The sequence below is a fragment of the Micromesistius poutassou genome (genome assembly GCF_964030765.1).
Source record: "Micromesistius poutassou genome assembly, chromosome: 18".
Lineage (NCBI taxonomy): Eukaryota > Metazoa > Chordata > Actinopteri > Gadiformes > Gadidae > Micromesistius > Micromesistius poutassou.
Window position 1 is genome coordinate 4,711,882 of NC_140288.1, and position 14,166 is coordinate 4,726,047.

General features: G+C 46.5%; 1 protein-coding gene across 1 annotated transcript in view; it reads left to right on the forward strand.

Annotated features, from left to right (window-relative positions):
- Positions 1 to 5,249, forward strand: part of LOC311363306 (uncharacterized protein) — a 40,469-nt gene extending 35,220 nt beyond the window's left edge. The window contains exons 16-19 of the mRNA XM_084483263.1: positions 137 to 320; positions 659 to 3,442; positions 4,096 to 4,169; positions 4,739 to 5,249. Coding sequence (XP_084339389.1) covers positions 137 to 320; positions 659 to 3,442; positions 4,096 to 4,169; positions 4,739 to 4,902 — 3,206 coding nt within the window. The 3' untranslated portion in view covers positions 4,903 to 5,249. The remainder of the gene's footprint in view (positions 1 to 136; positions 321 to 658; positions 3,443 to 4,095; positions 4,170 to 4,738) is intronic.
- Positions 5,250 to 14,166: the final 8,917 nt, after the last annotated feature.

Sequence of the window (14,166 nt, forward strand, 5' to 3'; positions counted from 1 at the left end):
TAGCCCCCCCACCCCCCACCCCCCCTCTCTGCCATCATCACCACCACCCAGGCAATCTGTGAGAAACGTTATTGATGTCATTTGTGTTGGCCGCTAATTAGGGTCGTTTGTCATGGGCCCGAAGTAGGAGTGTGAGCTTGTTGTCCGATGCGCTCCTCTAATTGCTTCTTATTAGGGATGATAAGGTTCTTTAAATTTCTTGGTCAGCACAGGCCACTATCCAGTGTGAGTCATACGCCGTCTCTCCAACTCACTCCATATCCCCTCCTCCCTCCCTCCTCTCCAGATCTCGTGCGTGCCATCTATAAGCCCCCCTCCATGTGAGTACCCACTTCCTCATTCCACTTCCTGCCTGCCTGCCACGGACGTGTGACGGCACCAACAGAACGGCCTTTGCCAAAATATTCTTTCTTTGAATTATGAATATTTTGAAGTTGATTGTTCGTCTCTGCCTCCTCCCGGTTGCTGCTGTGCGCTGTGGTGTCCTCGCTCTGTCTCTTCCTCTAATGCTCCGCTATGTCGTTCTCTCTCTGCGTTGCTCTCCCTCCATCCCTCCTTACATAACTCCCTCTGCCTCTTTCAATATCTCCCCCCTCTCCCCCCCCCCCCCCCCCCCCCCCCCCCCCCCGCTCCGTCTCCCCCCCTCTGCCTCCACCAGGCGGCCGGCAGGCGGCGGCAGTCCAGACAGTGTGCTGAAGAAAAGCCTCCTCCACTCTCATAATCTCTACCCCACCTCCTCCTCCTCCTCCACCTCCTCTTCCTCTTCATCCTCCTCGTCCTCCTCGCGGTCCCACAGTGGTTACTTCAGCAAAGGCAGCCCGCCCGATAATCAGACGCAGCACATGGGGCTGCTGCCTGGCTCCCTCCACCACCCCCACCACCACCACCCCCCACACCCCCACCACCACCTCCTCCCCAACCCCCCCACCCCCCAGCGCAGAACCAAATCCCTCACCAGGGCCTCGTCCTCCGTCGTCTCCTCCCACCTGGAGCTGATCACCAGGGGCCCCGACGGACGCTTCGCGGCCCCCGCCGACGGCCAGTCGCTGTCCTCCACCCTGGACGACGAGAAGACGGCCCCGGGGAGCAGGGGCCGCCACGCGTCCCGCGTCTCCGCCGGCTTCCAGCGCTCGGCCTCGCTGCCCTCCCGCAGGGGGGGCGGCGGCGGTGGCGGCGGCGGCGAGGCGGGGCGGGGGCGGCGGGCCCCTCCGTGCGTCCTCTCCGTGGAGCTCCCTCCGGCGCCGTGCCGGGCCCCGGGCCCCACCGGCAGGCGGGTGCGCTCCATGACGGAGCAGCACCTGCTGTCCCTTCCGGGCCACTACCTGTGGGACGGCAAAGACGGAGGCTCCGACTGGATGGGCTCGCTCCGCAGCTCGGTCCGCAGCTCGCTCGCCTCCCCGCTCACTGTGTCGGGCCCCGGCGGCGGCGGCGGCGGCGGCGGCGGCCCCTACCCGGGGGCCGAGCAGGCGGGCGCGCCCTGCACCACGGCCAGCACCCTGGTGCTGCAGATGGAGCACGAGCGGGAGCGGGGGAACCTGAGCCGCTGCCTGCAGCTCGCCCACGAGAGGGAGGCGCTGCAGTGGGAGCTACGCAAGTACACTCTGGAGCGCGGCGGCGGCGGCGGCGGCGGCGGCGGCGGCAGCGGCGGAGAGGAGGACGGTGGCGGGGGCGTCGAGGTGGGGCTGGGGGCGGGGCACGGCGAGGGACGTGTCTCATGGGAGAAGAGCGGCATCGGCGGCGGCGGCGGCGACTACTTGCCCCGCCTCCACCGGGGGAACAGCAGGGCGAGCTGTGATCTCGCGTCGCCGTCCTACGCCCAGTGGGGGGCTCCTCCTCCTCTCCCCCCCCGGCTCAGCCCCATGTCGGCCTCGGTCCCGGGGCTGTACCCCTCCCAGAGGCCCCCCCACGGGGGCTCCTTCCGGGGCTCCCACGCCCAATTCCCCGTGGTTTCAGCTGCGGCCAGTCAGGACGCGACGGGCCGCCGTCCCACCGACAGACTCACCCTCCCGCACCTGTCTGCAGAGCGCCAGTGGCCCCCCCACGGCGGCGAGGTGGCAGCGGAGGAGCGCTGGAACTCTCTCCGCTGTGACACGCGGCCGCACAACCACGCGTCCGCCGAGGGAAAGAGACGGAGGAACCTCTCGACGCCCTCGCCCGTCCGCGACGATAAATACGCGGAACATTTCGACGCCGCCGTCGCCGTCGTCGACCCGCCGCGACATTCCAAAGCCAGGAACGCCGTTCCCAAGGCGACCCCGACGCACACCGACGACACGTGCGTGGAGATGAGCGTGGACGGGCCGGAGCTGGAGTCGGCTGAGAAGAGCAGGGCTCAGCGCTCCAACGCGGCGGCGTCGTCCTACTCGTCCTCGTCTCTGCGCCGGCCGCACAAGGGCGCGCGGGACCGAGGCTCGCGGTGCCTGACGCCCCTACCCGGGCACGGCGTTGAGACGACCCCCAGGACCCCGGCCCCGGGGCCCCACGGCCGCCACCTGTGGAAGACCACCAGCCTGGGAGGCGCAGACGCGTACGACGCGTACCACCAGCGCAGCCTCAGCCTGGACCACCACCGCCGCCGACGCCGCCAGCGGGCCCAGTTCCTGACGCCCGACGCCTGGGTGGACTCGCTCAGCCAGGAGAACTGCTCCACGCCTCTGGCTCGGGCCCGCCCGGAGCCCCTCCCTCCTCCGCGCGGGGCCCCCAGCCCCCCCGCGCCGCAGGCCCCCAGCGCCAACGCTCCCGGCGCTGCCCCGCTGAGTCTCCACTGGCCGCCCTCCCAGCCGCCGAGGACTCCTTCTCCGCCCGACCGCTCCTCCTCCTCCTTCTTCTCCTCCTCCGCCCAGCAGACCCCCGGTGGGGAGCCCCCCTCGCTGAGGAGGGGCCCGCCGGCGCGCGGCCCAGAACCCGCCGCGCCGTCCCGGCGGGACGACCCCAAGAGAGAGTGGAACGTCCTGTCCATGGACGCGCTCCGCTGGCCCGCCAACAGGGAGCCGTGGGGGTCGGGGCCCCCCGCGGGCGCCTCGCGGCCCCTGAGCCGAGCCAGGGGCCCCGCAGACAGAGAAGAAGAGGACCACCCGGTCTTCCCCAGGCCTCTGAACAGGGGACTCAGCTGGCCCTCGACGGACCGGGCCCCAACCCACCCTCTCCCCGCCGGCGACGCAGCCAGACGAGACGACGAGCAGGACGACGGGCAGGTGGAGGGGGGCCCTGCGGACGACGGGGGCCCCGGCAGCGAGGGGGACGACGTGAGGGGCTACGTGGTGGTGCAGGGGCTGGCGACGCGAGGCAGCTACAGCAGCTACGCCAGCAGCGGGCGGGGCAGCATGGAGACGGGGAACGGGCGGATGTCGGTGTGCCTGTCGCCCGGCCTGTCCAAGGCGCCGGACGAGATAGAGGAGTACGCCGAGGACCCCGGGACACACCTGGACGAGGCCCGGAGAAGGTACCCACACCACGCAGAACCTGGCCTACTGGGTGTTAGTATGCGCTGCATGGGAAACCTCCTAAGATGGCGCAATGGTGCGCAATCTCGGGATATTGGGCACTATCCCATGATTGAGATCTCAAACTCGGGATATTGTTTTCATCGCGTGTGACGGTCGCCTCGTCACGCTAATAAAGACAAATAAATCCCGGCAAAAAGTGTTATCTTGTTTATTTTTGGAGTGTTCACGTGTAGTATAAAAAAAACGTGTAGTATAAAAAAGGCCATAATTAACAATTATTCACCTGTGGAGAATAATTGTTAATTATGGCCTTTTTTAATCAATAATATAGATACATTTTTGTCACAACGCTAACTTTTCAAATTATAATTAAATCATATATAGTTAAAGATGGTGTTTCATAATCATAGTTAGATGACAGAGCTGTCAGTTCAACTGTACTATACTATTATAATAAAAACATAATTTGACGATGGCCATTTGAGAGGGCACCAGATTGTGATGACATTAAAACACAAAGGCAGTTATGATTAATTCAACCCCTTAACTTTGCATACGAGCCGTGTGCATTATGGTGAGCAGTCACCTTATCTGCACTCCATCTCGGCACGCACTCTCAGAGCTGTGACATGTTTTGTTTACCTTCCAGTAGAAAAGCCTCGGTTGACGAGAGCTACGAGTGGGATGAGGACACATCGCAGCCCGGTACACCACAGTTTCGAGGTACGTCTCCTCTCCTGGAAATCAAAACCAACTTTGTGTCCTTTATTTGTTAACTTTGCAGAGAGCCATAGGGAAAATATAAACAAAACAACAACCACCCTGTTTAAGTGCTGACATCAACCCCCCCGATTCACATTCAAACGTACACACACACACACACACACAATCTGAATGTACACACACACACACACAATCTGAATGCACACACACAGACACAATGTGAACTTACACGCGCAGATATAAATATATTCTTTGTATATCTTTAGTATTAAGTTAATTATATAACGTTTTATGAACATCAGTAAGTAAGTGCATCATCCATAAGTGAGCGAGAGAGCAGGTCTGTTGGCATATGATGTCATCACATCTGTTCTGCCGCATTCAGAGATTACAAATCCTTCTTCCTCTCCTCCTCCTCCTCTTCTTCTCCCACCACCTCCCCATTGTCTTCCCATCCTCCTCCTCCTCCTCCTTCTCCCCCACCTCCTTCTCCTCCTCCTCCCCCTCCACCTCCTCCTCCCCCTCCACCTCCTCCTCCTTCTCCTCTCCCTCCTCCTCCTCCTCCTCAGACCCGGATGTATCCCAGGAGATGCTGCTGAAGAGCGTGTCCCGCTGTAGCCTTGTGAGCGTGCAGGCGTGCTCCCTGACAGACTGCAGCCAGGCTGCCTTGCTCCGGGGCAGCGGTGCCAACAGATGCTGCCCTCAGGTAGAGATGGAGATGGTGCTGTTCTGACTGCAGCCGCAGCTCAAAACTCCTCGGACGTCTCTCGGACACCACAACTGTATGAGTACACCACACCTTTACCCACCGGCTTGGATGTCCTCACTGAAGGAGAGGTTAGATGATGATATACTGTATATAAACTATCAGGAGACTTGATGACTTTGATTTGGATGTTTGTATCCACCGTGGACCAAAATATATGTTACTTTGTATTAAGTGTAGAAGCTATAAATCATTGAGGAGTCATGAATTTAGGAGGAATGATTTTTATGTTGTTTTGGATGATTTTGTTTTGCTGATTTTGCTTTCCTTAACTACGGTGGACCATGTATTATATATATATATATATATATATATATATATATATATATATATATATATATATATAATATAAAAGACATTCAAACATTAATATGGTAATATTTCAGAGGCTTGCTATTAATTTATAACCTAATGTTTTTCTTTGGGGGAGATTCTTAGAAATATAACAGCAGGACTGTTTCATTAACGGACAGAATGTCCAATAATGGGCCCGCCGTCCATTAGTGATGAAAAACTGATATTCCCCGAGTCTGGTTCTTTAGGCATCACAGACACGGCTCCATACTTAATGGAGTTTCATCTCATCAAACATTTCCAACTACTGATGTATGGAAAACAAAAGAACAAAGACAAAAAGCAGATAAAATGTTGTCTTTGCTTAACACTGGCGAAAGAGCTTTTTTTTTACAGTGGGAGGCAAATGGATGGAAAAATAAAAGTTCACAACGTTTTTGAAGGTAGACACATAACGCTAACATTCTCTGTTAGCGTTAGTTGTCAAAGACTTCCTCTGTGGAAATGGTGCGTAGCGTGCTGGTTGGTGTGTACTTCTGTGGTGATATGCACCCGTGAGACTTAATGACAGGAAAACGTCCTTTCCTGAGGAACAAGCCACTGTCTTCTGTCAGCCGGAAAATGAAGCGTGATTATCATCCATATTACCATAAAAACATTATTGTTGTTGTTGTCAGTGGAGAATTAATTGATTGAAAAAGACAATTTGCATAGCCAGCAGTTCAGAACAGAGATGATGTGTGACTCTGAGCATTATGTGTATAAATCCTTGAGGTTTATTCATAAACAGAATCTCTACATAGAATGACCAACATGACATGTATAAAGAAATAATATTAAAGGTGGTAAATATGTTGAGGAAGTGATTGCGTTTACCACTCGGAGCTATAGCACGTCCAATCATGTAACTTAGACACAAGATTTGAGAGGAGACAATAGATTGGGTCCGGGTGAGAAAGGCTGTTATTTCATTACAAGTTTTCCTATTCCTATAATTTCAAACGTATTCACAGTTGATTGCAAGTAGCGATAGTGTGATTATCTTTTGTCCTTGACAAATCCCTTAATCAATACGGAGCCCTGGTTTCCATGGCGACGTGATAGGACGACATTTGACTTTGGAAACTATTGTCTGTGAAACTAAGAAGTGAAAAAATATATATATATAATACATTGAGGGTTGAAGACCATATATATGACACTTTAAAAAAAAAAATATATATTTATGAAATATATATTATACATCTAGAGATTGTATTTTGCTTGCTTACTATACAGGACTGTGATGAATGGTAAAATATATGATGGAAACATAAAGTTAAAGTTAGGACAAACAGGGCTCTCTTACTTTTCAGCTTTGCAAAATATAGTATATATGAGATTTGGCATTCATATTCTCCAGTTGACATTCAGGTGGAAGTGAGCACCACTCCTGGTGCCATAAATGTTGCCCATGGAATAAGATGTAGTTTACTAATCCTAAAATGGAAATTATGTTTACTTTTTCCAAATATAGTTTGATGTCTTGTGTAAGACAGAGTTAAAATAAATATCCAGGATCCAAGCCAGGATCAAAATGGACGCCATCAAAATTGAGTAAATTTCTGGTGACTTTCCATGATATTTGGAGGAAAGTGTATTCATGTCTTTGGTTACAAACCATCTGGGAGATGACAAACAAGCTGTGTTGAAAAGACAGTTTCTCTGACTATTTTCAGCAGCTTTCAAAATCCCAACAAATAACTGTCGCTAGTTAAGGGATTATATATTGAACAATAGTCTACGACGTTTGGTAAATGGTTAAAATAAGGACACCTATTACATATAATTTTCTGTTTTTATATGATGTCTATTTTTATTTTTTTATTTGTTGATTTATATGGCTGTTTTTCTAAATTGTTGTTTACCTATTTCCTGTAAAAAAAAATATTTCCCTTGACTAAATGTTCTTTCAAGCACAAGTCCTGATTTGTATGTTTATTGACAGTTTACCAAAAATAAATCCAAAGTTCTAACCGAAAACTATATTTTGTATGTTTATGTCAGGCTGCTTCCTCCCTTTTTTCCAATGGGTCTACACTTCTTAATGTGAAGCATCAAAATAACATCTTGTTTCCACTCTTAATAATCACAACTAAATGTAATCAAGATTTTATGTACTTTCTCTTAAAGACCAACATATGTATTGCCAATATTGTTAATGCAGCCTATTCAATTAAATAATATTAAAGCTAGGTTAGACAATATATTTTAGAGGCATTTTTCATCATATTTATGGAAATTCTCTTCGGCAATCAATACATTTTGTGCTTTGAGAACCAAGGATGATATAAGTTATCTTTCAGTTTCGCAGGCCTTTAATCATCTCATTCACCTGAATGAGATGATTGGCTGTCTGTCTCCCTACCTTCTTGACCCCCTGCTTGCTCATCGCAGGACTGGAGTCTTCCTCCAGGCTAGTCTAGTCTGAAGCTTCTCATTTTTGTGGGGCAGTGGCTGGTATCTCCAAACTGGCTTGTTATTTATTTAAGTATAAATAAATATATTAGTATATATTTAAATATTTTCCTTAAATCTCAAGCAATTTGTGCAGAATACATTTTTATTTTGTAATACACAGTTATACGAGGTTATACAAGGTTTATTTAAATGGTTTTATTTATGAGTATGTGTCAGTTGGAAGCAAAAAGCACTTAAACGGTGGGTTTGAACAACCCCCTGAGTGCATTTTGTCCCAAACCGTTTAAATCGCGACTCTGTTTTGAATTTACTGCGACAGCTTGGCAGTTATTTTGAATCAAACAATTCTTTGGCCACCTGTCCGGTGAGTGACATCCACAGATTAGAAGGTATTTGTACAGGGTACTCGCCATGAACACAGACCAGTACCATTTTGACATTTATAATCATTATTATAATGTAAAATAAATCTGACATTTTCCCAATGTTGTCGTAATGTAATGTGATGCTGCGTGCTTCGTGTTGAGATCAACCCAACATCCAGTCCCAGGCATGTCCGTCCGTCATGCTCAATGAACGAAAAAAGAGCTAGCTAACCCTAACCAATTATAGAATGGGACTGACCATGAAGTCAATTCTAAGATAAGACTTAGTGAGATAAAGGCTAACTACTATTATATATAACGACTATTATTTTGATAGAAATTACCCTCCCAGATTTTCATGATTGTGTGACTGTGACCGGAATCAATGAAACGTAATGAAAGCATTCATCGCAGAAGTGCTTTTCTGAATAACTTAGTAATTAAAAAAAAAAAATTAAATCAAATTCACTTGTTTCTTCACTAAAGGCCTGGGAGAGGTGTTTCAGAAAGGAGAAATGTCAAACGATCTGTAAAAAGCATATTTGGCATAGATCTGTATGGGCAGGCTGATTAGACCACTCATATCTGATGGCTACTCTATATCCATTCCCCTCACCTCGGCTGCCTTTCAAACAGGAACCTGTGCAGAGCAGCGAAAAGCTCTGCATGTTTAACTGGCTAGGACCATAGATCTTCAGGGAAATGGCTGGGAAGGTATTTAATGTACCCTGTAACTTGTTCTGGCCGCCAACCAAGGACCATAGCACTCTGGCTGGCATGGAAGGCGTTGATGTCTGCTTTGGCTCCACAAACACTCTCACTCTTCCCATGAGATGGTGTTCAGTTTATGTTGCCAAATTGGTTTATCTTAGTTTAGAAAAAAATGGTTAACAACTGAAAGGTGTGGAACGTTATTCAAACGTATGCATTAAGAGTGTATGTTATGTTCTCCGCCGCATACATATCAAGTACAAACATGTCACCTCTTAGTAGCGATTAAATAGTTAAATGTAATGTTAAACCTTTAAACTAAGCATTAAAGGTGCAGTTGCTTCTAGCAGGACGGACTTGGCAGGAATAGAATATAATATTCCTAAGTGTGTTTTAATCAGTGTATAATCTCATGATGGTAAGAATCCTCTTTCATTACCTGAGAATGATGTATCTACATAGCGAGCTGGATCAAGAAACCTCATTACTCGACACTAGACTAGAAGATGACGTCAGTTTGGAAATATCTCCTGGCACCTTGCAGGCCAGTTGAGGCCTCGGAGGGAGAGGTGATGAGGGGGGGAGGGTGAGGGGGAGGGAGTGAGGGGGACGGGGGTTGAGGGGGTGGGGGGGGTTATTCAGTTGGTTGCAAACTGCAACCTCAGCGCTAGATGCCACTAAATCCTACACACTGCAGCTTTAATGTAAGTGTATTTCCTGGCCTTGGAATTCATCCCCATGATGGAAGGTTGACCCTTTATGATGTATTTTATTGGGGACGTTGGATGATTTCGGAGAACAGCAATCCAATTCAATCTGCTTTATGAAAAGGCAATGCCAGACCTGCTGTATTGTGTTTTATATAAAACGGTTACATAAAAAAATATTAATAGCCTCTTCTGCTGGTCATTACGTGAGATCAGGTCTGTCTCTCTCTCCCCTGTTCCTTTATTCCTCTCTCCCTCTCCCTTCCCCCTCTGTCCCTTTATCCGGCCCCTCACTCTCTCTCTCACTAACTTTCTCCCACACACTTGTTCCTTTCGCTCCTCTTCCTCTAATCACTTTTTGTGGTTCCTTGAGCTCTTCTCTTTTCCCTGTCTCCCTTTATCTGCCCCCTCTCTCTCTCTCTGTCCTGTCTCTCCCTCTCTCCCTCTCTGAAGTCACCTGACCACCTGCCTCCATCTCTCATTCTTTCTTCCTCCCCCTCCCTTTCTCGCTCGCTTCCCCTCCCTCCCTCTTTATGTACCTGGCCTTAGCCTCTCTCTCTGATCAAGACTCAGAAAGAGGGATGGAGAGAGAGAGAGAGGGGGAGAGAGAGACTCTCTCTCTCTCTGTGTGAGTCTCAATCACTCCACCCTGCTGTGTCTCTCACCAACCGTCTCGTTACTGTGTCCCCTCGCTACGTGGGTCACTTCCTGGCGGCAGCCCCTGGTCATTTTCTCCTTTGCGAGAACGGCTTCACGTCTATTTCAGAACGATTGCGCTGTTCTCCCCCGCCCCCCCACCCACACACACACTTCTTTACTATATATTTTCAACTCAACTTCTTCTGTCCGACTTCAATGAATTTCCTTCCCTTTCTTCGAGCGTGGTTCTTTTCGTGCACAATACACGCACTGAATGAGTTACGATGAGTGGCAATGCCGCGGTGGATTTGGCTGATAAAGTGTCGCCGCCTGCGCGGTCTGATGTGTTTGCATTTCATGTCATCAGCCGTGATCAGCCGATGCCAGTTCCTGTTTCTTAACAGCTCCCACAAATTCCCTTCCCGAGCATTGATATTATCATTGATGATAAACAAAATACTCCTTTCTGTACTCACTTCATGGAATAGATCTTGAAGATGTTTTATTAATGAATTTTACCTTGACATTGAAGGAAAGACTGGGCTGCTGAATTAATGAAATGCCCTAGTTGGCACCAAGGAGGAACACATTTCCCAATCATTTTAGGCTGTCACACTTTATGCTCAGACAAATAATTTAAGAATAACCACTTTAACTTCTTTCGTCTGGGGATTCCTGGCGTCTAATTGCTTTTGACACCAGGATGTGATGTTACTTTTTCTATAGGATGGTAAAACTAATGGGCTAGGAAAAACAGAATAACAGAATAACAATGTCTAAGATTTAACAGATGGATACAGGTATGAATGTAATGGAAGACTTTGAAGATGTAGAGGCGTTTGTGAAGCAGACCCATTCAGGTCAAGTTGGGTTAACGGTTCGAACTGATGTCTCGAATATAATCCTGAAATGTAATCTATAACAAAAATAATTCAAAGAATATAATCCTTAAAAGCAATCCATATAATTACCATAATTCCTAATTCATAAATCCATAAATTTAATCAATTGATGTCAACCATTAAGAAGAACTGCCTCACTTTTCCTCTTCTGCACTCACCCACCCACTTCTACTGTTCTCCTGGTGTCAAATCGCTGAAGCCCCGTGTGATGTAATTTGAGGTAAGAGTGTACCCGCTCCATTCATATGAGGACCTTTTAAAATGACAAGAGATACCAGAACCTTTCAGTCGCAGAGCGAGGTAACAGAAGTAGGCGACTGAATGCCGTGGCTCAGAAGGTTGTCCCTTCAACTTTGAATGTCATCTGCTACTACTTGGAGGGAAGATTTTCATATCTTCCTACATCCAAAAGCCACATAGTCCTTCCTACATAGTCACAAACCAAAAAATAAATCTAAAAATGTGTTCCCCTGAAATGTAGACCAATAATCTTGTCCTTTATGTTTATATTAAAAAATAATGAAGCACAGAATGTGGACTACATTACCAACAGGGCCTTTGTAAAGCAACATCATGATGGTCATGGTGGTGAAATCAGTATTCAGTATTTCATAATTCAGAATATATGATTAAAAAAAATGCAGAACGCTGGTTCTTGATGGCAAAATGGTTAGCTGTGATATCTTGCAGTGGGAGGATTGTTGTATGAGGATACTACTTGTTGTATTTACTTTCACCTTTCAAGGAATTTAATGTTGACAACCTTTCAAGGAATTTGATTTTGGATGACTCAAAGTAAACTAAAATGCAGCCAAACTATGCAAAAGGTTCCTGATGGTGTTTCCGATGGTGTTCCTGATGGTGTAATAGTTTACAATATCAAGGTTGTTGGTTTGAGTTTGGCTGGGTCAATTCCTTGTTCTCACATATCTTGAAAACCAATTTGATTTTTGGATTACCAAATGGAACTTCTCCCCCAATGTGCTGCTGGTGTAATACTGATGCCTCACAGTAGGGAAGTGAACGGGGTTGAATCTCAGTGCAATGCCACACTTATTATTATATTATATTATTATAAACCAATTCCAGGAGGGTCAAATGGCTAAAGTGTTAAGTCAATGGTACACAATCATGCTTTGTGGGATTACTTTTTGGGTATTGCTTTTTTGGGATTATTCTTTTTTTTTTGGTATTATCTCGTTTGGATTACTTTTTAGGGTAACTTTTTTGTATGTATATATGAATATAGCTATGGATGTATATGCATATGCAAACACTGTCATTTTTTGTCGGGATGAAAGACTGTCAGGCCAAAAAAACCATAAGGGGTAACACTGTCGTTTTTTTGTAATAAAATATTGTCGGGCCAAAAAACAAAGGGTAACACTGTCGTTTTTTTCCAATCATGAACAAAAACATAAGGGGTAACACTGTCGTTTTTTTGTAATAAAGTACTGTCGGGCCAAAAAAACCATAAGGGGTGACACTGTCGATTTTTTGTGATAAAATACTGTCTGGCCAAAAAAAACATAAGGGGTAACACTGTCATTTTTTTTGTAATAAAATATTGTCAGGCCAAAAAACATAAGGGGTAACACTGTCATCTTTTTCCAATCATGAAAAAAAACAAGGGTCATTTTTTGACGTTATGCAAGAAAACATAAGGGGTAACACTGTTGTTTTTTGTAATAAAATACTGTCGGGCCAAAAAACACATAAGGGATAACACTGTTGTTTTTTTGTAATAAAATACTGTCGGGCCAAAAAAAACATAAGGGGTAACACTGTTGTTTTTTTGTGATAAAATACTGTCGGGCCAAAAAAAACATAAGGGGTAACACTGTAGTTTTTTTGTAATAAAGTACTGTTGGGCCAAAAAAAACATAAGGGGTAACACTGTCGTTTTTTTCCAATCATGAAAAAAAAACAAGGGTTAACACTGTCATTTTTTGTCGTGATGAAAGACTGTCAGGCCAAAAAAAACATAAGGGGTAACACGGTCACTTTTTGTCGTTATGCAAGAAAACATGAGGGGTAACACTGTCGTTTTTTTGTAATAAAGTACTGTTGGGCCAAAAAAAACATAAGGGGTAACACTGTCGTTTTTTTGTGATAAAATACTGTCTGGCCAAAAAAAAACACAAGGGGTAACTGTCATTTTTTTGTAATAAAATATTGTCGTGCCAAAAAACATAAGAGGTTACACTGTCATCTTTTTCCAATCATGAAGAAAACACGAGAGTTAACACTGTCATTTTTTGTCGTGATGAAAGACTGTCAGGCCAAAAAAAAACATAAGGGGTAACACTGTCACTTTTTGTCGTTATGCAAGAAAACATAAGGGGTAACACTGTTGGTTTTTTGTAATAAAATACTGTCAGGCCAAAAAAAACATGAGGGGTAACACTGTTGTTTTTTGTAATAAAATACTGTCTGGTCAAAAAAAACATGAGGGGTAACACTGTTGTTTTTTTGTAATAAAGTACTGTTGGGCCAAAAAAAACATAAGGGGTAACACTGTCACTTTTTGTCGTTATGCAAGAAAACATAAGGGGTAACACTGTTGTTCTTTTGTAATAAAATACTGTCAGGCAAAAAAAAAACATAAGGGGTAACACTGTCGTTTTTTTGTGATAAAATACTGTTGGGCCAAAAAAAACACAAGGGGTAACACTGTCGTTTTTTTGTAATAAAGTACTGTCGGGTCAAAAAAAACATAAGGGGTAACACTGTCGCTTTTATGTGATAAAATACTGTTGGGCCAAAAAAACCATAAGGGGTAACACTGTCGTTTTTTTTAAATAAAATACTGTCGGGCCAAAAAAAACATAAGGGGTAACACTGTCGTTTTTTTGTGATAAAATACTGTCTGGCCAAAAAAACCATAACTGTGTGTTCACACCGCACTTTGTCCCATTTCGCCTGTTTGCGCGAACAGGCGAATGTTGCCGCGCGACAAATCATAATCTGTCGCTGTGCATTTTTGTGTGCATTCGTGGAGCAAATTTTTTTTTGCCTGCCAACGGTCATTCATGCCAATTCATTCTCATCAACCATGGCCGAGATGTGTGTCTGTACCTGTTGTGGAAGAGGGAGAGCCTGTCGTTTATGGGTTAATAATATAATCCGCTTTGTGCCGCTTTGTGCCGTGAT